Below are 27,124 nucleotides of genomic sequence, written 5' to 3' on the forward strand. Positions count from 1 at the left end.
AAGGAGAGCCAAGGAATAAGGAGTACACTTATCATGGTGAGCACTGAGTAATGGATAGAATTGGGGGTTTTTTGGTTTTTTTCAAGATTTTATTTATTTATTCGACAGAAAGAGAAAGAGACACAGCAAGAGAGGGAACACAAACAGAGGCAGTGGGAGAGGGAGAAGCAGGCTTCCCCCGGAGCAGGGAGCCCGATGCGGGGCTTGATCCCAGGACCCTGGGATCATGACCCGAGCCGAAGGCAGATGCTTAATGGCTGAGCCACCCAGGTGCTCCCAGAGTCTTGGTTTTGTCCAACCCTTGGTTTCCATTCAGGTCATGATCTCAGGGTTGTGAGATCAAGTCCTGCATTGGCCTCACTCAGCAGGGAGTCTGCTTGAAATTCTCTCTGCTCCTTCCCACACTAGTGGGTGCATGCACATGCACACACTGTCTCTTGCTCTCTCTTTCTCTCTCAAATAAATGAGTAAGTCTTAAAATAAAATAAATCCATGTATAAGGGGACCCACGCACTTTAAACCTGTGTTGTTCAAGGGTCAACTATAATTAAGTATCTTTAGAGAGAGAAGATATTGTATCTATGACACAAGAACATGATGCCTTTTTTAATTAAAAATACAATAGTAAAAATGGAAATTTCAGAATATAACTTAGAATTCTGATGAAGGAAATCCCTTAGAATATATAGACAAAGGAACAGAATAGAAAACAGGAGTAAGAGATGAAAAAAAGAGGATTAATCTAGAACATCCACTTCTAGAGAAATAGAAATTCCAATAAGCAAAACAGGAGGCAAGTAATTGATAATGTGGCAGAAAATTAGTGACCGTATAGTATATTTGAATAATATCAGTCATTTATAAAACACCGTAAAACTTCAGAGTACACATTTTAAAATATTCTTTTCAGGTGCACATGGAATGTTCTTCAAGATAGATCGTATTTCAGACTGTAAGTTCTCCAAATTTGGAAGGTTTGAAATCATATAAAGTATGTTCTCTGCCATAGTCAAATTCTATTAGAAATGAGTAACAAAAAGATATTGGGAAAATCCCCAGATAGTTGAAAACTTGACAACACTTCTAAATAACCCAGGATCAAAAAGGAAATTACCAGGGAAATTAGAAAATGTTTTGACCTGGGGCGCCTCAGTGGCTCAGTTGGTTGGGTGACTGCCTTCAGCTCAGGTCATGATCTCAGGGTCCTGGGATCGAGCCCCGCATCGGGCTCCCTGCTCGGCAGGAGGCTTGCTTCTCCCTCTGACCATCCCCCTGCTTGTGTTCCTCTTGCTGTGTCTCTCTCTGTCAATTAAATAAATAAAATCTTAAAAAAAAAAAAAAGAAAATGTTTTGACCTGAATGATCATGAAAACATATCAAAGCTTGTGAAATGCAGCTAATGTAGGCTGTGAGGGAAATTCATACCTTTAAATGCTTATATTTTAAAGGAAAAAAGATCTAAAATGGGCTAGCAAACTTGTTCATAAAGGGCCAGGTAGTAAATATTTTAAGCTTTGCAGGTCATACAGCCTCTCTATTGCAGCTCAACTTGTGGCATGAAATCAGGCGTAGACGATGCATAAATGAGTAAGTGTGGCTATGATTCCAATAAAACTTTATTCATAACATATAATTTCACATAAAATCATATTCTCCTTTTCATTTTTTCTACCATTAAACATGTAAAAATGATTTATAGCTTGTTAATAGCTTTAAAGTATCTCATGGTTATAATGTTTATGACTTTGTGATAAGACATAAAAAGCATAAGCCATAAAGGAAAAGCTCAATATATTTGACTTCACTAAAATGTGGAACTAACCAAAAATACTTTAGAGGATAAATAAGCCACAAAAACAAAATTAAAAAGTTGTTTTAGGCGTGCCTGGCTGACTCAGTCGGTAGAGCATCTGACTCTTGATCTCTGGGTCATGAGTTCGAGCCCCGTGTTGGACATGGAGATTACTTTAAAAAAAAAAGTTTTATACCAGATTGAATTCCAGATGGATCAAAGATTTAAAGATAAAAAATCAAACTATAAAAGTACTAAAAGAAAACATAAGAAAAAACTATTAATGAAGTGATGGAATAAGGAAAGCCTTTTGAAATAGGACAGAAAACTCTGAAGCCATAAAAGATTGATAAATGTAACTGCATAAAAGTCAATAATTTCGGGACACATGGCTGGCTCAGTACAGCATGCAACTCTTGATCTCAGGGTCATGAGTTCGAGCCCCACATTGGGTGTAGAGATTACTTAAATAAATAAACCTTTAAAAAGAAGGTAAATAGGGGCGCTTGGGTGGCTCAGTCGGTTAAGCATCTGCCTTCAGCTCCAAGGTCATGATCCCGGGGTCCTGGGATCAATCCCTGCCTTGGGCTCTGTGCTCAGCGGGGAGCCTGCTTCTCCCTTCTCCCTGCTCATGCTCTCTGTCACTATATCTGTCTCTCTCAAATAAATAAATCTTAAAAAAAAAAAAAAAGGCGCCTGGGTGGCTCAGTTGGTTGGGCGACTGCCTTCGGCTCAGGTCATGATCCTGGAGTCCCTGGATCAAGTCCCTCATCAGGCTCCCTGCTCGGTGGGAAGTCTGCTTCTCCCTCTGACCCTCCTCCCTCTCATGCTCTCTGTCTCTCATTCTCTCTGTCTCAAATAAATAAATAAAATCTTAAAAAAAAAAAAAAAAGGTAAATAATGTCTACAGAGCATTAACCACCATTAGCAAATGACAGACCAGGGGGAAATACCTGATTTGTACAACAGACAAAAGGCTAGTATATTAAGAGTTACAAATAAGAAAAAGACTACAAAATTCAGTAGAAAAATGAGCAAAGGATTTGGACAGTTCACTTAGGAAGGAAATACATCTCATAATGATGTCTTAAAATGATATGATGTACAAACTCATGATAAGAAACATTAAAACTACATAAAACACTCTTTTTCTTCTATCAGGTTGGCAAAGATCAAGTCTGAGAACACTGTATTGCCAAAGGAAAAGGACAGCTGGTGTTCTCATGCACTACTGATGGGTGTATAAATTAGTATATCTTCTTTGATGGCATTTTGGCAGTATTTATCAAAAATCCAAATACAAGTGCTCTGTGATTTACAATTTTACTTACAGGAATTTATCTTACAGACATACTCATATAAGTAAGATATAAAACATTTGCACAAGGTTATTCATTAGCATTATTTGTAATAGCAGAATAGTAAAGCAACCTAAATGTCCATCACCAGGGGACTGATTAAATAAATTATGGTATAATTTGAAATCATTCAAATGCAGCCTTTGAAATGAAGTAGTTCTATGTGTACTGATACAGAATGATCCAGAATATATGCTTAGATGAAAAAAGTACAGATCATTGTATATTGCTACCATTTGAGGAAGAATGTATATTTGTTTATAAATGTATAAAATCTCTCTGGAGGAATATGTGGATCCATGGATGTTTCTGAGTAGAGGAACTGGAAGGCTGAAGGACAGTGACAGGAGGGAACACTTCATTTATTTTGGGATTTGTTTGCTGGCTTTTGAATTTTGGAATATGACTCTATTATCCATCCGAAAGCATTTTTAAGTAATATGAACAAGACAGGAGTGTTCACTGTGATAATCCTTTATGAGTGAAATGCTCAAAATATCCTAAACATCCATCAATAGAATTTGAAAATTGTGGTCAAATCATACATAGGTGAGCACATATGCGCTCACAGTCATACATGAGCACAGTTGAAATAAGTTGATTAAACTTTTCATGTCAACATAGATACATCTCAAATTTGTAATGTTAATGAGAAAGGTAAGTTACACCCCAGCATGATCCCATCAATGGAAAGTTTGAAAATATAGTAAATAGTGTTTTTTAACTGTGATGTTTTATTCTTTAAAAGAGAAATCTGATGTCAGTATGGCACTAAATCTTATAAATCTATTGAGCTGAGTAGGCAGTTCCCATAATGATATTTCGGCCCAATCCTGTGAGTCTCATGGGGACCCAGAGCACCACCTAAACCCTCCTACAGGACAGAATCCTCCTCAAATGAAAAATACTTTTCTCAGTGGCCAGCAGGGTTTCTCTTGTCTGTATTTGAATCTTCTTGTCTTGCAGGGATGTTGGTGGTGAACGTAACATGGAGGAACAAGACATACGTAGGTACACTTCTTGACTGCACACGGCATGATTGGGCACCCCCCAGGTAAGCATTTTACAGCTTTTTGGTGTATATTAGTCTGAACCACCCTAATCAGTGATCCCTTGTGCCTTCATCCTGTTAGAGTTGGATAGCTTTTGAGACACCCAGCTTTTATTTATTTATTTTTAATTTAATTTTTTAAAATTTTATTATGTTATGTTAGTCACCATACAATACATCATTAGTTTTTGATGTGGTGATCCACGATCCATTGTTTTCGTATAACACCCAGTGCTCCATGCAGTATGTGCCCTCCTTAATACCCATCACCGGGCTAACCAATCCCCCCTCCCCCCTCCCCTCTAAAACCCTGTTTGTTTCTTAGGTCCATAGTCTCTCATGGTTCATCTCTCCCTCCAATTCCCCCCCTTCATTTTTCCCTTCCTTCTCCTAGTGTCCTCCATGCTATTCCTTATGTTCCACAAATAAGTGAAACCATATGATAATTGACTTTCTCTGCTTGACTTATTTCACTTAGCATAATCTCCTCCAGTCCCATCCATGTTGATGTAAAAGTTGGGTATTCATCCTTTCTGATGGCTGAGTAATATTCCATTGTATATATGGACCACATCTTCTTTATCCATTCATCTGTTGAAGGGCATCTCGGCTCTTTCCACAGTTTGGCTATTGTGGACATTGCTGCTATGAACATTGGGGTACATATGGCCCTTCTTTTCACTACATCTGAGACACCCAGCTTTTAAAGAATATGATGGTGTTAGGATGAGGGAAGGCACTCTACTGGTCAGGCATTCAAGAAGAATAAATGAATTACGAGTTGATGGGTTGGATAGGGATAGGGAGGAGATCCTATTTAAGCCTTTGTCTGGAATTACCAAATTCTGGCTTCTACCAGTAGTCACCTTGAGACCAAGTCCATGGAGTCTCTCTATGGGTAAACAAATAATCATTGATGATGCTTTTTGATGGTAGCTATCTCTGAGGAGTTTAAACTCAAGAACATCTTCAGTTTTATGAACGCTAGACAATGTGGGTTTCACAAAGACCTTTTCCGGTTGACATTTCAGCGAATGGCACTTTACAGCCTGTTTGTACCCAGTTTGCCAGGTTTTGGGAACCCAGATGTTGGGGAATGATGTACAGTTAGCATGCAGATAGCATCCTAGGAGCTCACAACTTAATGCAGTTCCCACGCTTTCAGAAGTTCCTTTAACAAATCATATTCATTGAAAATGATAGTTACCATCTAGACAGTTCTTCTGGAAGCAGCCACACTGGTTTAAAGTTGTTTTCTCTTCTTAATAATATCCTGTTGTGTTTGCCTTTTGCCAAGGTTCTGCGACTCCCCCACCAGTGACTTGGAAATGCGCAATGGCCGGGGTAGAGGCAAACGCATGCGTCCTAACAGTAACACACCTGTCAATGAGACAGCCACGGCCTCTGACAGCAAAGGGACCAGCAGCAGCAGCAAAACCCGAGCAGGAGCCAATAGCAAAGGCCGTCGGGGCAGCCAAAATTCTTCAGAGCATCGCCCACCTGCCAGTAGCACCTCTGAGGATGTCAAGGCCAGCCCTTCCTCAGCTAATAAGCGGAAAAACAAACCGCTTTCAGACATGGAGTTGAATTCTAGCTCAGAGGACTCCAAAGGGAGCAAGCGTGTCCGTACCAATTCCATGGGGTCAGCCACCGGTCCCCTCCCTGGGACCAAGGTGGAACCCACTGTTCTAGACAGAAATTGTCCCTCCCCAGTCCTGATTGACTGCCCCCACCCGAACTGCAACAAAAAGTATAAGCACATCAATGGACTTAAGTACCACCAAGCCCATGCCCACACAGATGATGATAGCAAGCCGGAAGCAGATGGAGACAGTGAGTACGGGGAAGAGCCCACCCTCCATGCAGACCTCGGAAGCTGCAATGGTGCATCCGTCTCACAAAAAGGTTCCTTGTCCCCTGCCCGCTCAGCTACCCCCAAAGTTCGGCTCGTAGAGCCCCATAGCCCTTCTCCTTCAAGCAAATTCAGCACAAAAGGCCTCTGTAAGAAAAAGCTGAGTGGGGAAGGGGACACAGACCTCGGGGCCTTATCAAATGATGGCTCTGATGATGGACCCTCAGTAATGGATGAAACAAGCAGCGATGCCTTTGATTCTTTGGAAAGGAAGTGTATGGAAAAAGAAAAATGTAAAAAACCCTCTAGCTTGAAGCCTGAAAAGATTCCTTCCAAAAGCTTAAAGTCAGCACGGCCTATTGCCCCTGCCATCCCCCCGCAGCAAATCTACACCTTCCAGACCGCCACCTTCACAGCAGCAAGCCCAGGCTCCTCCTCAGGCTTGACCACCACAGTGGTCCAAGCCATGCCCAACAGCCCCCAACTCAAGCCTATTCAGCCCAAGCCCACTGTGATGGGAGAACCTTTCACAGTCAACCCTGCCTTGACTCCAGCCAAGGACAAGAAAAAGAAAGACAAAAAAAAGAAGGAGTCTTCAAAGGAACTTGAAAGTCCTCTGACCCCTGGGAAGGTGTGTCGAGCAGAAGAAGGCAAAAGCCCCTTCAGGGAATCATCGGGAGATGGGATGAAGATGGAGGGGCTCCTGAATGGCTCATCAGACCCCCACCAAAGCCGACTGGCTAGCATCAAGGCAGAAGCTGACAAGATCTACAGCTTCACGGACAATGCCCCCAGCCCTTCAATTGGAGGCAGTAGCCGCATAGATAGCAGCACCCCTACCCAGCCCCTGACTCCCTTACATGTAGTGACCCAGAATGGAGCTGAAGCCAGCTCAGTCAAAACCAACAGCCCTGCATACTCGGACATATCGGATGCTGGGGAGGATGGGGAGGGCAAAGTGGACAGTGTCAAGTCAAAGGACCCTGAACAGTTGGTTAAGGAAGGGGCTAAGAAAACGCTTTTCCCCCCTCAGCCGCAGAGCAAAGATTCACCCTATTACCAAGGCTTTGAGAGTTATTACTCTCCAAGTTATGCACAGTCCAGCCCAGGGGCTCTGAACCCCAACAGCCAGGCGGGAGTGGAGAGCCAGGCTCTGAAGACGAAAAAGGACGAGGAGCCTGAGAGCATAGAGGGGAAAGTGAAGACGGATGTCTGTGAGGAAAAGAAACCAGAGCTGAGCGGTTCCAGTCAGCAGCCTTCCGTCATCCAGCAGCGTCCCAACATGTACATGCAGTCGCTGTACTACAACCAGTATGCCTACGTGCCCCCGTACGGCTACAGCGACCAGAGCTACCACACCCACCTCCTGAGCACGAACGCGGCCTACCGGCAGCAATATGAGGAACAGCAGAAACGGCAGAGCCTGGAGCAGCAGCGGGGACTGGACAAGAAGGCGGAGCTGGGCCTGAAGGAGCGGGAGGCCACGCTCAAGGAAGAATGGAAGCAAAAGCCGTCGATTCCACCAACTCTCACCAAGGCCCCCAGCCTGACGGACCTGGTCAAGTCGGGCCCCGGGAAGGCCAAGGAGGCGGGGGCTGACCCTGCCAAGTCAGTCATTATTCCCAAGTTAGACGACTCCTCCAAACTCCCCAGCCAGGCCCCGGAAGGACTTAAAGTGAAACTGAGTGAGGCCAGCCATCTAGGCAAGGAATCCTCTGAGGCTAAGACAGGTGCTGAGTGTGGCCGCCAGGCAGAGGTGGATCCAATACTCTGGTACCGACAGGTAACTGTTCTGGGCGGAGATAGAAATACTATTTGATAGCCTTTCTCTCTTCCTCACAAATCAGGGCTCTCCTTAGGTAGGGGGTCAGCAGAATACAGATTGGCAGGAGAAATCTATAATTTTAAGGATTCTTTACCTTTGTAAATCATGTCCGTGTTTTTAAAAAGCACATTTACATCGGTAAAAGTTGTTTTTTCCATTTGACAGGAGAGGCCCAGGTAAGTTAGCTTGATTTGTCTAGGGTAACTTGCAACTTCACTAGCAGAGCCAGGATTAGAACCCAGGTTATCTCAATTCCTAGTCCAGTGTTTCCTCCGCTGTTTGGTTCCTATGGAGTGAGTTCATGGTGATCTCTCTATTTCCTCGAGGGAGTTACTACTCAGACTGAGTTACTTTCTAAAAGATTTTATAGTGGGGACCCTGGCTGGCTCGGTCAGTGAAGCATGCAACTCTTGATCTCAGGGTTGTAAGTTCGAACCCCACATTGGGTGTAGAGATTACTTAAAAATAAAATCTTAAATTTTATTTTTTTTATAGGTAGAGTTAGAACTAAGAACTTGGTCTCACATCGTGCTCTGCTCATGAGACTTAAGTCTTCCCTTACTTCTTGGTATCACCGTTAGACCTCCCTTCTCTGAGCTGGGCAGCACTCATGACTCTGCCCTGAGCTTACTCTTAAGAGGTGAAACAACCTAAAATTCCTTGGAAAGGGAGCAGCTTCTTTTATTCAAAGACTCCTTTCCCCAGAATGCATATTCTCCTAGAGAAGACCCACTGGTGGATTTTCCTTTTCCTTCTCCACATCTTGTTTCCTCTTGGGCAGGGAGGGAGCAGGCTTTTTAAACAGGAGGGCCCAGAGTTCATTCTAAATGAGGATCAACAGAGGCCAAGATTATACCCTGCCCGAGTGTCTAGTATTACCTGCTCTGGTGTTTCTACTGTGACCTTGGGCTTGACATCTCTCTCTTATCTGTACAACACTCAGTGCTCGTTCTGTGATTTTTAGGAAGCAGAACCCCGGATGTGGACGTATGTCTATCCTGCCAAGTACTCGGACATTAAGTCAGAGGATGAGCGGTGGAAAGAGGAGCGGGACCGCAAATTGAAGGAAGAAAGGAGTCGGAGTAAGGACTCTGTCTCCAAGGAGGATGGGAAGGAAAGCACAAGTAGTGACTGCAAGCTGTCCACATCTGAGGAATCCCGCCTCGGGAGCAAGGAGCCCCGACCAAGTGTCCATGTGCCTGTGTCCTCCCCCCTCACCCAGCACCAGTCCTACATCCCTTACATGCATGGCTACTCCTACAGCCAGTCCTATGACCCCAACCACCCCAGCTACCGGGGCATGCCTGCTGTGATGATGCAGAACTACCCAGGTACGGCCCTCACCTTCCCACTTGGGCTCCATTAACTGGGAAGGGAAATGAAGCACAGATTTCAGAGCCAGAGTTTTCTTGTGCAGCCCTCAGGCTTAATGAGGCTCGGACAGATGACTGCCCTGTTTTGAATGTGACATTCTGTGAGCAGTCAGTGTAGCCCCAAGCTCCTTGAAGGACCCCTGACTACAGTGTGTGGGACCCCCCCTCCCTCGCTTGCTCCAGCTAGTCTTTCTGTAGTCAGTCTTCCTGGGTGACTGAAGGCAAAACTCCCTATCTACCACTGCCATCTTCCCTCAGCTGGGATTTTTTTTTTTAAACACATACTCGACATTTTGCAATGGGTTAGGCACTTTGGGGAATACAAAAGAAATAGGGGAGACTAGTTCCCTCTTAAGGAGCTTACAGCTTAGTTGTAGCAGGAGAGACACATGGAACAAATACAGTTCAAACCAGGACAATGCATGTATTCATTTACAAGATCATGTTCAGCTGGAAGGTTGGAAGACAGTGGGACAGGGAAGAGCTATTTAAAATCAGAGTGGAGGAAAGTCCGGTAGAAAATTCGTTCAGCTTGGGAAAGATAAGCTCTCGACACTGGCATCCGTGAATTCTTGGGGAGGGGTACAAAGTAGGGACATAAGTGTTTTTTAACTTGTTACAAGACAGTGCTCCTGTTCAACTGCACTCACTGGTTTCTGTTGTCCAGAGAGCCACATGGGATGCTTCTGGGGCAGACGAGCACTCCTTTCACTCCTCAGAGCTCCCACCTCCCTATCGGAGAGCAGTCTAGTCTTGATATCCTGGTCGAACATTGTAAGGCAAATGCTAAAGTTTGCTTTTCAGAAAGTACGCTTTTCAAAGAGAGATAGGAAATTGTCTCACCCTGTGGTGTTCCTTTCTCCCCTTTACCTCGTCCATCCATATAAAAATAACACTTCCCTTGATGAGCGCCTGCTGTGGGCCAGACACTGCACCATACTCGGTGATTTATGTACATTATCTCAATTAATCTTCCCTGTGGAATAGTACTAATCTCTTCCTTTTGATGGGAAAGAAACTGAAGCTCGCGTGGGTTGTTAATTTGCTCAAGGTTACCCCGCTGGTAAGTCTTGAGAGGTAGATTTGAACCCAAGGTCATCTGACTCCAAGTCCTCTCACCTCTCCAAGGTGAATCTCTGAGGCTGTGGCTCTAGAGAAGCTGATTCCCCAGAAGTTGAGGGCCATGTTCCTAATATCCCTTAGCTAGTTGCGCCTCTAGCGCTCAGTTAAAGAAAGGACAGGCTAATAGTTCCGGCCTGAAGACACCATGGTGGGGACGGTCTCCGTCTGTGCCTAGGAAGGCTGATGCCTGCCTGACCAAGCTCACTAAAACAGAGTTTCTTCCACTTCTCTCGTCTCTTTGACTGCTTTATTTCTCCTTCCCCAGGTTCCTACCTACCTTCCAGCTACTCTTTCTCCCCATATGGCAGCAAGGTCTCAGGGGGTGAAGATGCCGACAAGGCGCGAGCCAGCCCCAGCGTCAGTTGTAAATCCAGCTCAGAGTCCAAAGCTCTGGACATCCTGCAGCAGCATGCCAGTCACTACAAGAGCAAGTCTCCCACGGTAAGTGGCACCGGCTGCTCCGGAAACCCAGATCCAGCGTCTGGAACCAGAAGGCGGGCAGGCAAGTTCAGGGCTTAACTACAGTGAGGCCTGACTGAGTCGGCCTTGGCTTCACCAGGCATCTCCACAATTCTTAGGTGCCCCGTGTCTGTAAGGAGTCATAATGTGGACCTGGAGGATTTTGTTGTCGCGCGCGTGTGTGTGTGTGTCTCACAATAGTGCTTTTGTGTCTACTTTTTTCCAGATAAGCGATAAAACGTCTCAGGAGAGAGATCGGGGAGGTTGTGGGGTGGTTGGGGGCGGTGGCAGCTGTGGCAGCGTCGGGGGAGCAGGCGGGGGTGAGAGGAGCGTAGACCGGCCCCGCACCTCCCCTTCTCAGCGCCTGATGTCCACACACCACCACCACCACCATCTGGGGTACTCATTGCTCCCGGCACAGTACAACTTACCCTACGCAGCAGGTAAGCCTCCTTCCCCATCTCTCTTTTTGACTTCATCCCTGTAGCATAGTAGCATTGCCCACAGCAAGGGACCCCCAGCAAGAATCCTTTATTTTTTCTTGTTGAGCTTCTAATCTGTCCAGGATCTTAATCCCCTGCAGACAGTCATTAAAGCATATGACATTTATTTCCTCCCCTGGAGCTTAGGGGCTCTCAAAGTCCTCTGGAGAATTGGCTTTGATATTCAGAAGAATAAGGACCAGGTGTTCCCATAGCCAAAGAAAAACAAGCAGCTGAAAAATAGAGCCTTGCTGTATATACTATCCATAGCCACTATATCTGGCCAAGTATCAGATTTTTTTTTTTTCTATCAGCACCCCAAAACTCAGTGGAGCCAGGAATTTAAGGAGACACTCCTCCCATTACCCACCAAGCTGATAAAGAGAAAGTGTTTGATCGGAGGGTTCTGAGAGTGTTACACTAAACATGTCCTCCTTCTCACTCAGGGCTTTCTTCTACAGCCATTGTTGCCAGCCAGCAAGGCTCAACTCCCTCACTCTACCCACCCCCGCGGAGGTGAGAATGGTAAGTCACTTTTTAATTTGGGACAACACATAGAGCAGGGATGGTTGATAGCTGCATCCCAGAACCCCTGTGGAGACTGGGTGAGGGAAAGCTGTGTGGGGTCAGTGGTCTGGAAATGGTAGAACCCTGGCCAAGCCTCTTGTACGGGTCTCCCAGTCTCCGGTTCAACCGCGTCCATCTGACAAGAGCTGCCCTACGCTGGTGTCCCCACGGGGCCAGCACTGGCCTCCCCTGCAGTTCGTTTTGTCGGAGCGCCACCTGGTGGTTGTTATGCCAGCAGGCTGAGTGCCTGGTTCTCTGTCCATGTTTCCCTTGCAGAACACCAAGTGCCCGGATAAAGTCAGCTTCACGGGCCCGGACTGGCTCACCCAAGGAGGTGCTGGAGGTGCCATTTAGACATCAGTTAAATGGTGTTGATCATCCTGTTTGCCGTTCCTACCATGACTGAAGGCAGACCCTTGGCTATCTCACCTCTACCAGATCCCCGGACTCCCTGACCCACCCTCTTCCTCAGGAGCTGGAGAGCTGGTACTTAGCAAAAATATTTATTCTCTGGCCACAGTGTGACTATCGTGGCCCCTGTGGAGATGAAGGCATGGGGAGCAACCAGGGGAACATGGCCTCAGCCCAGAGAAGTCACTGCTCTGTTCCCCAAGACCCTGGCCCGCTGCCGGAGCAGTGCCAACACCCCACCCTCACCCCCAGGGAGGGACTCCCAAGCACTGGGTAAGGTCTGAGGACAGCACAGCAGCCGTACCCCTCTCACCGTCATTACCACAACCACCAGATTCCTGCATCTCCCCAGCAGTTTGGGCCCTGGGAACTGGCAGCATGTGGAGGAATTAGAATCTCAGGAAAGAAATTGGGGGCTGTTTTCTCTGTAGTTGTGAAAACAAGGTCTTCAGACATGAAGACTTCTCCCCTCCCGCGTGAGCACATATACATGCTCAGAGCCTAGCCTGGAAAGGAAGACCAAGGCATTTGCCCCACCGTGGCCTTGGGCTGCCCGTCAGGCAGAGAGCCAGGGTCCCAACACCAGCATAGGGCTCCCCGGGGACACTGGGAGTAAGCTGGAGCTGGAGCATGAATGGGGTGTTGTGAAATAGAACCCGCATCCCCACTAAGTCCTGCTGCTTCTTAGCCCCCAACTCCTTGCCCTTGTCTCTCTTTCCTCCTGACCCCTTGGTGCCTTTCCCAGGGGGATCCCCATGCTGATCGCTCCTTTTCTTTTCCACTGCTTGGCTCTTAAGACTCAGGCAGGTAAAACAGTATGCCCCCCAGCATGGGGAGCTTTGGAGTCTGCCAGGTCACCTTAGGGCAAGGCCCAGGAGACGGGCCCTGGGAGCACCCAGCAGTTCTTAGAAATGTTCTGTCCATTCAGCCAGCTGAGTATCCTCCTCATTTAGGGCCACAAATATATACAGCCTAATTGCTCTGTATACAAGTACATGATTTTATACAGCTCAATCTGTAACCCCGTGTGTGCCAATATAAGCTGTGTTTCTTTGTAACACACGTTTTTGTTTTAGGGGCCACTGGCCATGGGAAGGTAGGTGTTCCTTAGACCCTGGGATAACACATCCAAGCCATTACTCCTCAGAACCCCAGAGTGTACTCAGTGGAGCTGTGCTATGAGGCAGCAGACATTTCTGTGCTCTCCTTAGGAATGCAGCCTACCAGTCCAGCTTCAGGCTTTTTGCCCTGGGAAAGTGACGATGATTTGCTAGCTTTATTGGAGTCACTTCTTCCCCAAGGTATGGGGAGCTTTAGCTCTTATTTTGCTTTTTAGGTAGCGTCCCTTTGTTCTCCTTGGCTATCTTTCCTTGACCGTCTGGATTGAGAAAGACTGACACACACCAGCCTAGGCTCGAGAGGGGTATTTGTGACCAGAGTGCCAAAGGGACCGTTTAAGAGCAAGGACTTGGCTCTGACTCAGTTTGGGGCATGGAGGTGGTGGATAGTAAGCACAATGCCCAGCAGAGGCTGCTCTCCAAGAACCCTGGACCCCTACTCTGAATGGCTTGGGGTCATTTGCCCAAGAGGAGCCCCTCTGATCTATAGACCTTCCCTCTGGGTTTTTGTGTCATTGTTTTTATTCAAGTTGGGTTCTGAGCCCTCTCCCAAAACTCACTGTTTTAGACCACTTAGCAGGCCCCCCAGCAGCCTCTCTTGCCCCCATCATTCCCTCTGCCTCCTGCGACCCCAGACTTCCTATTCCATGGAAGTAGTTGGTTTGGACGCCTTCACCCCGCCTAACCTGAGTCAGCCCCACCAGGGGGATGACTCTGAATTTCAGCCTGATGATGCCCTGCCAGGCTCCTGTGGGGTGGAGCCAAGGGCCCATCTCTGTTCCTGTTTGTTTTTAAATATTGTTGTGTGTTTTGTATCTGTGGCGCTGGCTCACAGCGTGCTCTGTACATATTGTAAAGAAACTGTTGGAATAATTTTCTTTCCCGTTGGGCAGGCCTGGCCCCACATTCCTGTCCTTTCCACGTTATTCTGTAACACAGAAAAGAGGACCTTCTGTATTAGCAGGGCACTCTTGGGTTCTGCAGAAGGGGACAGCTTTTTCTTTTCCTTAAAAAACATTTGGCTCTCTGATCCTTATATCCAAGTCTCCGTAGAAGAGTAGGCTCTGAGCTGCCCAGAGGAGCAGGTCAAAGCAGCAAGGGCGGACTAGCGCTGCCTTTTCCCAGTCCCCGCTCCTCACCCGGCCCCGTCTTCCCTCCCTGAAACAACACGAAGCAGCAGCCGGTCCTCGCCCAGTGCCCAGGGAACGATCTGCTGTCCGCCTCCTGCCGCTCTGTATGGGGAGGCGGCGCCCGGGTGGGGGTACCCACGACCTGCTCAGAGAGATGAGAGCCTCTGCAAGGGTCCCGCCCCATGGGCAAAGGCTGGCAAAGTGTGCTGCTAAGGGCCACAACCCCCGGACCAAGGCTCACTGTGAGCCACCCCTGCCCGGGCCTCTTCCAAGACCTCGCTCGTCGGGGCTCTGCACGAGAAGCTAGAGGGCAGGAGCCTCCCCGCCAGCTAGGACAGCCAAGGCTTGGAGAGCTGCTCTTTAGGGCTCACATCTGCCTCTTCATCCCTCCCTTCCCTGCCTGTACATGTATGTGTACATGTATGAGGCTCCCTTCTCTTACCTCATCCCCTTCCACATGTCCCCAGGTCGAAAGACCACATGCAGAAGGGTTAAGAGGGCACCCCATGAAATGAAATGGTGATTCTTGAATCTTCTCTCCAGGCTCCAAGGCGAGGGTGAGAGGATGTGGCTTGGGGGTTGGGAGGGGGAGACTATAGAAGGGCTAGAGTTACTGTACACGGGCTTTGAGGTCACCCATGTCGCTTATTGTACTATGTACCCTGTCACCATCCCAGTGTCTACTCTCCTGCCCCTATGATTCAACTGGGCAGCTAGCTGGCCCCATAATTCCGGGCCTTTGTCATTTGTTTTACTAGTAGGGCAACCCAGGAAGCTTTCCAGTGATCCTCTGCCATGGGCCCCTCCTGGGATCAAGCCCCTCCCAGGCCCCGCCCCCAGCCCCTCTTGCCCCAGCCCACCCGCTTGCCTTGGTGCTCAGCCCCCCCATTGGGAGCAGGTTGGGGCAAGCTGGAGGCCCGGGCTGGAGGGGCAGTGTTGCTGTTCATAGCTTTTGTTCCATTGGCGTTGCTCTGTTGGATTTAATTTCAGTCTTCCTGATTCTTCCCTTCTGTAAAGTGTACATTACCAAGTTCCTTGTTTTTTATATATATATATATAAATATATATATATACAAACTGTACTCTTTTTGCCTTTGTACATTCAGGCAAGAAGAGAAAATAAATCTTTTTAAGAGACAATCACAAATCTGTGAGGGCTGCTGGTTATTTCTCCTGGAGTTTGCTGCTGAGCTGCCTCCTCCTCCCTCCCCACTTTTCTGTTTTCCCTCAACTTTCCTGATCTTCCTGGTCCTGCTCCATAAGCATCCTCAGCTCCACCTTCCCTGGCTGATGGCCAACTGCTGAATCCAGTGTCCAGACTACCTGCCCTGCAGTCCTTTCTTGCCCAGCAGTGTTTTCCGGACCTGGCCTCTCCTGTCTTCCCCCCTTAGATCCCATTCACCAAAGTGGCTTTGGACCCCTCGGTACCTGGGACCTGTCTCCCAGAGGACCTGGCTTTGGACACTCAGTTGTGAAACTATGCAGCTAGGAGCTCTCCACTTAAGAGTTTTGCACTATTTAAACCCCCCTGGGAGTTAGAACAGATGGTTTTTTAGGAATGAGTGCGAAACTGTCTCCTAACACTCCCCCCCTCCCCCCGCCCCGATTCCAGCCTCCGGAGTGCTCTGATCCAGAGCCCAGAGAATCATTCCTAGCTGGTAGACTCCTATGGCTACCCCATCAGACAAGGGCTAAGGGTTTAGGAGTCAAGAGCATTTGGTCAGAATTTTAAAGGGTGGTACATTCTGACACACAGCCCAACCAAACCATTGTTCTGTCTCTTGAACTTTATCTTTTTCCTCTGATCTCCTGCTCCCCCTTTTTTCCCCTTTCTCTACTTCCTTTTCTTAATTGGCTTTGGAATTGAAGTATATTTTTAAATTATTTGTTGTATTTATTAAATAAAGTTTGTAATATCCCTGTTCTTAAATTTAGACTTAGTTTGCCTTTCACATATCCTCCCTATCCATCAACCCCTCAAAATATACCTTCTAAGTTACTTTTTTAATTGGAGTGCAACTTTTGGGTACCAGATTTCTTTCCTGCCAGTAGTCTTATCTGGCAAAATTTTTCTTTTTTGAAAGGGTTTCCAATTCTGCCCTTCTACCTCTAGCTGTTTTGAAGGGGATCTACCAACAGATGGCAGCAGAACCTCAGGTGTGTTTCCTGTCCCCTCTGCTTGTTTGAAAGACTAGTAAAGGACTGCATTTTGTCTTGGTTCTTTATCCCAGTCTTGTAGATTCTCTGGGCTTGAGTTTACCATGATCCTAAACTGCCTACATTAACTTGGCCATTGTCCACATTCACATGGACCTCTACTGCAGGTGTCTCAGTAGTGACCATTTTCCAGTCCCTGCCTTTACGGTGCCTCTAGGGGTTAGCTCCTCAGTGGAGGACATCTTCGAGTCCTTCCTGTTCCAGCTGAATGTCTAGGCCCAGACCTTCTAATACTGTGGAAGGTGGAGGTGTTACACTTTTAAAAACCTGGTCCGCTGTGACAGGTCCAAGGTTAGTAACCTGGTCTGGTGTGAAAACACAAGCTCCACACAGGACACTGTGAAAATGGGCCAAAGACTCAGAAAAACTTAGGACAGCCACAGCTATTGACTGTTCCAAAGTAGATCATTCCAAAGCTGTAGGAAGAAGAACCTGCCCAGCACTTGGGAAAACAGAAGCAAAAGGAAAAAAAATTGCTGTTGTAAGCATTTAATTAACCAATTAAAAAGAATTTAAGGGGCTATCTGGAGTTCAAGCCCCATGTTGGGTGTGGAGCCTAGTTTAGGGGAAAAAAAAATTCTAGCTCCCTATGAGAGCTTATCAATCAGGCTGGTGGTACAAGGGGAATGGCAGCCACACCGTCCTAGGGAAGGTGTGTACTGCTTCCTTCAAACACCTCCAAGAACGAGAATGTCAGGCAGCCTATGCAAAAGTCAGAACTCAGTTTCAGGACCCAGCCTTCTACACAAAAGGAAACACTGAGAACAGCGTGGATCCTGGGTAGAGCCTCTATTTTGGATGAAGCTGATGTGTACATACCTCTCTAGGGGGTACTGGCAGTTTGTCCCAGAGTCCTAGCAACCATGTTTTGCAGTGTAATATGGCCCCAGAGGCTTCAGCCGGTTTATCTGTCCTGATGATGCACCGCAGCTTTTTTCCTGAGAAGCACGTATCAGACCCCTGCTACGTTACGCTCTAGACTCAAAAGAGTAGTGGTAGAAAGCCGGTCCTGGTACAGGAATGAAAAACAGACCAACCACAACTTTAAATCAGTTTATTGACACAGTAACACAACACACTTGCCTCCCTGACACCCCCACCCCCATCTCACCCAATCTAGATCTCTCCCCCTTCCTCCCCCCTTAGAACAAGCTGTTCAGTGAAAACAGAAAAGGGCAGGCCACTTCTATACCCTCAGTCCCACCCCTAAGCCCTGTGGGGCAGGGGCTCAGGCACTACTCATAACCTGTTGAGACAGAGAGAGGAGGGGCAGTCAGCACTGTACTCAGCCAGGCAGAGGCATCCAGTCCCTAAGAGCAGATTCCCACACGACCCCCAGGCCCTGAGTTGCTATTCCTCTTCCTCTCTGCTCTTTTGTGACCCTAGGAAGGAGACACCTTGGGGCCTGGGCCTGCAGCCAGGAGCAAGAACTGGCTTGATTTGAGAATTGGGAGTTTGGCTAGTGTTTTAAGGCCCAGGCACCCCAAAGAAAGCCCTGGTGGTGGGAGTGAACTTCAATGCCCCTATTTAAAATGCACTGATAACATTAAACAGATTAAGCCAGCTTAACCAAATGCCAGAGTAACACTAAGCTGTAAAGAAGGAGGGGGTCAGACCTGGTTTCTCCAGGCCAGACACAAACGCACACAGAGGAGTCCAGGTGGAGTGTCGAAAAACAAGGACACAGCCCAGGGGCCAAAAAGCCTATACTCAGGAGTCCCTGGGTTGAAAGGAAGCAAGAAAAGAAAATACACAAGTCTTAAAAAACAAAAAAGAAAGCCCAACAGCAGGGGAACCTGAGCCTGACAGTGCTGCCCACCAGCCCTCCAGGCCTTGCCCCTGGACCCGGACAGTCCCTCCCCCCATCTAGGCAATGTCCTCCCCTAGGCTAGACAGAGCACATCACACAGCGCAGTTTAAAAAGCTTCTAATGCCAGTTCATAAACATCTTCATTTACTATTGGTGATTACATGTGAATAATATGTTTATACTGTTCTTTATGGAAAACAATCTCAACGAGTCAACTCCGAGAACACAATAGGCAACCCTCACCCTGAGCCCCTCAGCGTCCTTCCCTAGACAGCAAGGAGCCCCCTCCTCTGTCCCAGGGCTGCCTAACTTCCCCTCTTCCCCCACTGTGGCTCTTGGGCAAAGCATCCTCTATGACCATTAGTCCTCATCGGACAAGTTCTGGTCCAGGGGGTAAACCATGAACATCACATCTGGCCGAGAGGGAACACAGGGATGGCCTGGACGCACAATCTCAAAGCCCAAGAAGCTGAAGGTCTTCAGGAGTGGAGCTGCAGAAGAGTGTAAAAAGGATTCTGATAAGAAACACAAGGGTAGGTTCAAACCAAGGGAAAACAAAAAACCAAGATGGAATAAATAAGCACGAGGCCTTTACTAAAGACCCTTCGGGCACTCCCACCCCTGTGATTTCCCAGAGTTTATATGGCAAATTCAAGAGCCCTACTTCACTGAATAGGGAGCCCCTTTTCCCCTCACTACTTCCCCACTGTCTAGGCAGTAGGTCTCAGGCTACTTTGATTCCTCACCTCTGTCTTCCCGGCCCTTCCTGAAGCAGATGAAGACGTAGTTCACTTTCATCTTCTCTTCAGCAAACTCTAGCAGTGCTAACAATCTGCCAGAAGCAAAGAAAACAACTCAGGCCTACTACCACCTCTCTAGACTTCCCACCCACCCAACCCTCCCTCAAAAAGCCTTCTCTGAGGCTTACAGCCAGCAATATAAATAGGGAACCTCCAGGGAGAGGCTTCCTATTTCAAGAGCCTAAAGTGCAGAAAAAAGCCACTATCCCAGAGAAAAATGTTACTGAATTCTCCCTTCCTGGAATAAGGGTTCTTCATCTGAAATTAATACTAACCAACTTCACTAATGCAGTTCACAAGATAGTATGGGGTCTAGGAAGAGAACCTGGTTTTTCAGTGGTCTTCCAAAGTTGCCAAGTTTGAGAACCACAGCCACTGGGACACTCTGGGCCCTAACACCGCCTAAAAGGATTTCCTCAAGAGAAAGGAGCAACTCAAGAGAACTCCGTCTTTAGGACTGTTTCTTACACACCTGGCTGCCTTGGAGGGCCTCGCCCAATCCAATGAAATCCTACTGTAGCTCAAAGCTTCCTGCCCTTTTGAACTGCATCACTGTATGGCGGCTGAAGGGGGATTTGATGTCTGCTGAGAAGAGTGAACCGGGGGCAGTTAAATGACCGGGATTTGGTTAATGTGATAACGATCTCCCTTAATTATAACGTACGGCAGGCCTGTTTTACTGGCTAAAAATAACCTGTTAGGAACTGGTATCTGCTTGGGAAACCTAGAACTAGGGAAGAAGGCAGACCCTCTGTTCATCTGCTGGCCCCAACAAGCATATGCCCTTCTCTGGAATGGGCCCTCCTTCCCCTTCCCCAGCACCTGCTCCTTACCCTTCTTTGCTCCCATCAGCTAATAATCCATCTGGGATTTCTACAAACAGGCTCTGGCTGGACAGGACTGCATCCCAGGAAGAGACTTTCACCTCGGTGACCTCATACTGGAAGTGGACAATGTGAGGTTTTCCATCGTTCACAGGGAGGTCCTGGGTCACAGTGAGCTTCTCGTCCTGGGAGGAGATCAGGTCAGAGGACCAGGTCACTACTGCTCTAGCCACATCACAGGCTCCCTAACCTAGGTGGTCCTGGGAGTCCTCTTGGGCCAATCTCAGGGTAGTATGGGATGAAGGACACACTGAAAATGTAGAGCCGTATGCTGGCTAAATGGAGCCATCCATCACTCGTCAGGCACAAAGACAAGCTGATGACAGCTACAAGTCAGCATGATGGGAAGGGAAATACTTACAAAGTGTCCACTAGATGCCAAGTACTGTGTAAGGTGCTTTCCCATTTTTCAAGCCACCAGAAACATCTGAGCTAGTTATTAATACCCCCATTTTAAATCTGAGATGCTAGGGGCTCAGAACAATTAAGCAACAGACCCGAATCTCCATAGCTAGTAAATGGCAGAGTTGATATTCAGACAAGGTCTCCCTGACTCTAAACCCATGTGTGTCCCCCGAACACCAAGCTCTTTCCCTTTTCTCTCTGAAAGAGAAACATTAGAAACAAAGCGAATATATGTGAGGGCCTAGCTGGGGCCCAGCTCAACCAAAGCCTGCTCCCAGGTAGACTACAAGTCCATGTTGTCTCCCCTGTGCACAACCTCAAGAGGCCAGAACTCAGCCACCCTGCTACCCTTCAATGCCAATCTTGGGGAGAAGCTAAGCCAACTTTTGGGCCTCAATCACAGGAGATTAAAGGGCAGCAAAGGACTGGCTGCCCCAGCCCAGATCATTCTTAGGGCAGATGGCCAGCATTCTCTAAAGCTCCTGGGATGTACCCTATGCTGCCAGAATGACAGATGATGGAGATGCAAAGCCCCTTCTCCTGTCCCCCTACCCCCCCCCACCCCCCTCTATCCAGCCCAACCCCAATCAGGCCAGTAAGGGATGGAAAATCAGAATGCCTGAGAGTCGTGGAAAACTGCTCCTCCTGGCCCTTGGTATTTCTCAAGAGAAACTGAGGAATCACACCAAAAGAGTTCTTGCACCCCTCCCATTCATCTGAGTTCTTCCCACTCAGGACCCTGAACTGGCACTGAAGTGCTGACCACCAAGCTAAGAAGATGGCAGTGTTTGCTTGCTGCCGATCTCCTCCTCCTAGTACTCCCCACAACCACAGAGCAGCCTCATCTGAAAGAGTCCTTCGGATTCCCCTACTGGCCTGGCCTAAGAGAAGACTCAAGAAGGCAATTACTACCCTTAAGCAGCAGCTGAGTGGAATCTTCCGACAGCTCTGCTCCAAGCCTTCCACCCCGGAGTCCTCCTTACCTTATATATTAGAGCTGAGAGAGAAGGATCCCTGCCGCCCCCTCGCCCACCGGGGATCTTCGACAGTGGGTGAGGGGCATCAGGAGCACCACAGAGGCCCCGGAACAATGTGCCTGCAGCACTGGAGCTGGGGACAGTTACTCAAAGGCAAAATACTACTGCAAAAGACAGAGAAGGTGAGACAGTAAACGCCGGGGCTTAAAAATTTAACACAACATCCCACTCCAACCTCTGCCCTGGCTCTCCAGAAACAAGTGTTCTAAAGCTACACCACTACCCCCGCCAATCCTTTCAGCTTCCAGACCTACTTCTGTGCTCTTCCAGCGCACCCACCACCCTGCAGAAAGCAGAGGGAGCCCAGCTGGGCATATCTGACCCGAGGAACACCTGCTCGACATCGAACAAATCTGTGACACTGACAAGCCCTGAAAGGAACCAGATCCTGGCGTGCCTTCAAGGCCTTAGCACTCTGTCCCCCAGTCCCCTTCCTTATTCTACCAGTACTTCAACAACCTATGAGGCAGTCTCAAAACCTACACAGTCCCTTCCAGCTGGAGAGGCATATGGGCCTCAAGAGATCACATGGGCTGGGTACCATGTCCCTGAGGAACTCTCAAGGCCACTTTTCCAATGATGGCTTCCTCCCCAATCTAAACAAAAGACCTGGACAAGAAATCAATAACCCAAATCTCTCCAGGATCAAGAATTGAATTAAATCCAGGGATCTGGCTCTCAGAGAAGAGGTGCACTACCGTACAGGGTATTATGGTCTGAGTTTGTCCCTGGTATGCCACCAAATGTTGGGCTTCCTTGCCCTCCTTTGCTACAATCTGACCTGGGCATAGGAGTTTAGGTAACACTGATGTGAGCAGAATGGACACTCAGGCGCACGTGTATCACGGAGAAGAAATAATTGCTGGGAACTGAGTAAGGAAGCCAATAATCAGATGGATTACAGAGGGTGAAAGGCTCCTGAAGGAGCTCCCTGTCACCTCCAGGTGTGTGCCCTTACTGCCACCATGATATTTAGGAGGACCCACTGCCTTCTCTGAATCTTGATTTAGTGGTCCCTGAGGCTGAGCTGTAGCTCACCTCACAGGCCAACAGCAAGTGAAGCAGGGCAGGAAGTGGTGCACGTGCTCCACGAGTCGGCAACAGGCCTGTCCCATGACCCCAAGAGCCCAGCCTCCAGGCGGCTGAACGCGATGGATACCATACGGGAGGCCGCCGCAGGGGTGTGCTAGCGCCCGCTCACACAACTGAGCCCGTATCTCCCCAACTGTGTGTTTACTGAGGTCACGTTGGTAGCTTACACGGGCCACGGGGGAAATATTTACACCACAGACATCAGCAAATGACATAAATCATGGCTTTTTTTTTTTTTTTTCCTGAAAGCCAGTTGTAGTAAGATGCAAGGCACCATTCTTCACACTTTTTGCTTTATGTGGCATGGCACGCCAGACTTGAGTTCCTCACTTGGGCTCAGAGTGATAAAACTGAACTCACACCTAAAATGGCAATGGTACAATAACGAAAGGGGCATCCAACTAAGATCCTCAGTACTAAGAGACCTGTGTGAGCATTCCAGCTGAGACAGGAAGTCCAAACCCATCACTGCTCTAGCTTGGCTCCTTTCTCTCAAGGATTTCAACCAGGGGCCTGAAATTACACTTAGAAATTTCACTGCAAGGCACGTGGATGGCTCAGTCAGTTAAGCATCCAACTCTTGATTTCAGCTTAGGTCAGGCTCTCAGGGTCCTGAGCTCAAGCCCCGTGTTGGGTTCCACACTCAGAGGCGAGTCTGCCCAAGATTCTCTCCCTCTGCCCCTCCCATGGCTCACGCTCATGCACACACACTCTCTCAAATAAATAAAATAAATCCTTAAAAAAATTTTTTTTACTGGGAGATGCCACCAACACTGCCCTGCGACAGCATAAAAAACAGATGCACCACCTCCTGCCTCCTCTGGAAAGCCTCAGGCCATCCTCATCTCCCCCGCTCTTAGCCTCACCAACACCAACCAGCAGAAGGGGCATGACTGAGGACTATGTTGTTTTCAAGGAGAAATTTATTTTCTACTAGGGACAATAAACTATTATCATCCCCCCGTTCCAATGTGTTAAGGGACAGAATAATAGTGCCTGGGCCAGAAAAAATTAAGGGCGGCTTCGGTAAGCAAAGGTGTATATACCCCCCCCCCCCCACACACAGGTATGGTTCTGTTCCCATTCCCTAGTGACAACTATGAGCCTCCGTTGAGGTTCTTGTAAACACCAGGAACGCTGGGCCACTGAAGAAAGCTGGCTTGCAATGTATTGGTCAGTGGAACTACCCAAGAACTGGGCAGACTTCTCCTCTGGGGTAGACGGATGAGATATAGCCCTTGTATACCAGAATTGCATGGGTTCACAAAACCACCAGATCTCCAAGGCCCTTGCAGTTCTAGAATTCTAGTGCTAACCTCAGACTCCTACTTCCAAGGAAATTATTCCTCCCTAGTCTTTGGATGAGAGAGCTACCTTCCACCTGATGGGCATTCCAACCACCATCTTCATTCTGAGCTAATTTTTACTTGCAAACAGCAGAAGCAATGGGGCCAACCTACTAGAAAAATCAGAGTAAGGTGGATTTTCCTTTTTTTAGATCCAGAATCCCCTTTGTCTTCCTAGAAATAATCCCTAGGGCCTGGTCTGAACAAATTCAGTTCAAGCCCCACAGTGGGCATAGAGATTAATTTAAAAAAAATAAAATCTAAAAAACAAAAAACCAACAACTCCAGCACTAATCTATGTGCTCACTCCTCTTGAAGTAAATGCAAGAAGTCTATTTCATGGTAACAAATCATTTACTTCCCCACTCTTGTACACAAGGATCCTGGAAACTCCTCCTCCTCCCAACAAAGTCTGCACATGAGCAAGTGTATGAATGAGAGTGGAAGGGTGTTTTGGGCCCCATCCTAGGATCCACTTCCAGTTCCCTAAGAGAAACAGCTAGGGTTTAGGATAAACTTAGTAGACTGGAGATCACAATCAACAATTTTCTTCATCGTCCATCATAATGGATCTGCTTTTCATTATTTGCTGTGAATGGCAAATTGCTTCTCTTTCAAAAAACCTGTCATTTCTGAAGTGAGAAGGACAGGGAGATGGGTACATATGTAGTGGTTAAAGAAATTAAGGGGCATGAACAGTAATCAGGCAAGGTCATGATCCTGGAGTCCCGGGATCATGTCACTATTTGTAGATGACATGCTATTATATATAGAAAACCTCAACAGCTCCACCAAAAACCTACGAGGATAAATCAATTTAGTAAGGTTGTAGAACACAAAATCAATTTATAAAAATCTGTTGCATTTATATACACGAACAACAAACTACCAGAAGGAGAAATTAAGAAAACAATCCCATTATAAAAAAAAATAAAGAATACTTAGGACTACATTGAACCAAGGAAGTAAAAAAAACCTGTACTCTGAAAATTGTTAAGACACTGATGAAAGAAACTAAAGATACAAATGCAAAGATATACCATGACATGAACTGGAAGAATACTGTTACGTCCATACTACCCAAAGCAATCTAAAGACTTCAGGGCAATCCCTATCAAAATACCAATGGCATTTTTCACAGAACTTGAACAAATAATCCTAAAGTTTGTATGATGCCACAAAAGAGCCCAAATAGCCAAAGCAATCTTGAGAAACAACAAAGCTGAAGGTATCACCCTCTCAGATTTTAAAGTATACTACAAAGTTACAGTATTCAAAACTATGGTATTGGCACAGACACATAGATCAATGGAATATAATAGAGCCTAGAAATAAAACCATACACATATGTTCCATTAATCTACGACAAAGGAGGAAAGAATATACAATGGGGAAAAGACAGTCTCTTCAAAAAATGGTGCCGGGAAAACTAGGCAGCTATATGCAAAAATAAAACTGGACCACTTTCTCACACCATACACAAAACTAAATTCAAGACGGATTAAAGACTTAAATGTAAAACCTGAAACCATAAAACACCTGGTATGGTTCATCAGTCTTAGCACTATTTTTTTGGATCTTTCTCCTTAGGCAAGGAAAACAAAAACAAAAATAAGCAAATGGGACTACACAGAACTAAAAAGCTTGCAAAGGGAACGGAACAAAAACGTAACCAAGTGAATGGAAGAAGATATTCGCAAATGATATTATCCAATAAGGGATTAACATCCAAAAAATATATTAAAAAAAAAAACCCTCATACAAGGGTGCCTGGCTGGCTCAGTCGGCGGAGCATATGACTCTTGATCTCAGGGTCATTCAGCTCGAGCCCCACAGTGGGTGTAGAGCTTAATTTAAAAAAATAAAATCTAAAAAACAAAAAACCCAACAACTCATACAACTCAGTATCAAAGAACAATCTGATTGGGGCACCTGGTTGGCTCAGTCATTAAAAGAGTCTGCCTTCGGCTCAGGTCATGATCCCAGGGTCCTGGGATCCAGCCCCGCATCGGGCTCCCTGCTGGGAGGGAAGCCTGCTTCTCCCTCTCCCACTCCCACTGCTTGTGTTCCCTCTCTCGCTGTATCTCTCTGTCAAATAAATAAATAAAATATTAAATAAACAAAAAAACAATCTGATTAAAAAATGGGCAGAGGAGGGGCACCTGGGTGGTTCAGCTGGTTGAGCATCCAGCTTTTTTTTTTTTTTTAAGATTTTATTTATTTATTTGAGAGAGAGAATGAGAGACAGCACAAGAGGGAAGAGGGTCAGAGGGAGAAGCAGACCCCCCGCTGAGCAGGGAGCCCGATGCGGGATTCGATCCCGGGACTCCAGGATCATGACCTGAGCCGAAGGCAGCCGCTTAACCAACTGAGCCACCCAGGTGCCCAGAGGATCCAACGCTTGATTTCAGCTCAGGTCATGATCTCAGGGTCCTGGGATCGAGCCCCGCCCACATCGGGCTCTGCACTCAATGGTGAGTCTGCTTGAGGATTTCTCTCCCTTTCCCTCTGCTCCTACCCCCACTCATGGGCTCTAAAATAAATAAATAAACCTTAAAAAAAAAACAAACGAGCAGAGGATCTCAAGACAGGTCATATATCAAAGAAGACATAAATAGCCAACAGGCATGTGAAAAGATGCTCAACATCACTAATCATCAGGGAAATGCAAATCAAAACCACAATGATACATCATCTCATACCTGTCACAATGGCTAGTATCAAAATGACAAGAAATAACAAGTGCTGGTGGCTCAGTCAGTTGAGCGACCAATTCTTTTGGTTTCAGCTCATATCATGATCTCAGGGTCATGAGGCTGGGTCCTGAGACACTCTCTCTCTCTCTCTCCCCCCCCCCGCCCCGCCTCTCTCACCCCCTTCTCTTAAAAAAAAAAAAAAGAAAAAAGAAATGGGGTGCCTGGGTGGCTCAGTCATTAAGCGTCTGCCTTCGGCTCAGGTCATGATCCCAGGGTCCTGGGATTGAGCCCCACATC

General features: G+C 47.1%; 2 protein-coding genes across 5 annotated transcripts in view; one reads left to right on the plus strand and one right to left on the minus strand.

Moving 5' to 3' along the window:
* The window catches only part of ZNF609 (zinc finger protein 609), a 215,308-nt gene extending 198,099 nt beyond the window's left edge, over nt 1-17,209 (plus strand). For 3 of the 4 annotated variants that reach the window (XM_034994658.1, XM_034994660.1, XM_034994661.1), the window contains 7 exons: nt 4,117-4,204; nt 5,499-7,836; nt 8,843-9,209; nt 10,639-10,814; nt 11,059-11,275; nt 11,761-11,839; nt 12,158-17,209. In XM_034994658.1, the coding sequence (XP_034850549.1) occupies nt 4,117-4,204; nt 5,499-7,836; nt 8,843-9,209; nt 10,639-10,814; nt 11,059-11,275; nt 11,761-11,834 (3,260 nt within the window). In that variant the 3' untranslated portion in view covers nt 11,835-11,839; nt 12,158-17,209. The remainder of the gene's footprint in view (nt 1-4,116; nt 4,205-5,498; nt 7,837-8,842; nt 9,210-10,638; nt 10,815-11,058; nt 11,276-11,760; nt 11,840-12,157) is intronic. The other variant, XM_034994659.1, reaches the window with a different exon arrangement.
* Nucleotides 17,210-17,796: 587 nt separating this feature from the next.
* OAZ2 (ornithine decarboxylase antizyme 2) lies at nt 17,797-22,808 on the minus strand. Its single transcript, XM_034994616.1, is given in 6 exon segments — nt 17,797-19,058; nt 19,314-19,399; nt 20,201-20,376; nt 21,640-21,720; nt 21,722-21,797; nt 22,732-22,808. Coding segments are annotated over 6 exon segments (627 nt in total). The 3' UTR covers nt 17,797-18,927.
* Between the last annotated feature and the right edge of the window lie 4,316 nt (nt 22,809-27,124).

This window comes from Mirounga leonina, unplaced genomic scaffold (genome assembly GCF_011800145.1).
Source record: "Mirounga leonina isolate KUSES-001 unplaced genomic scaffold, KU_Mleo_1.0 Mir_91, whole genome shotgun sequence".
Taxonomy (NCBI): Eukaryota; Metazoa; Chordata; class Mammalia; order Carnivora; family Phocidae; genus Mirounga; species Mirounga leonina.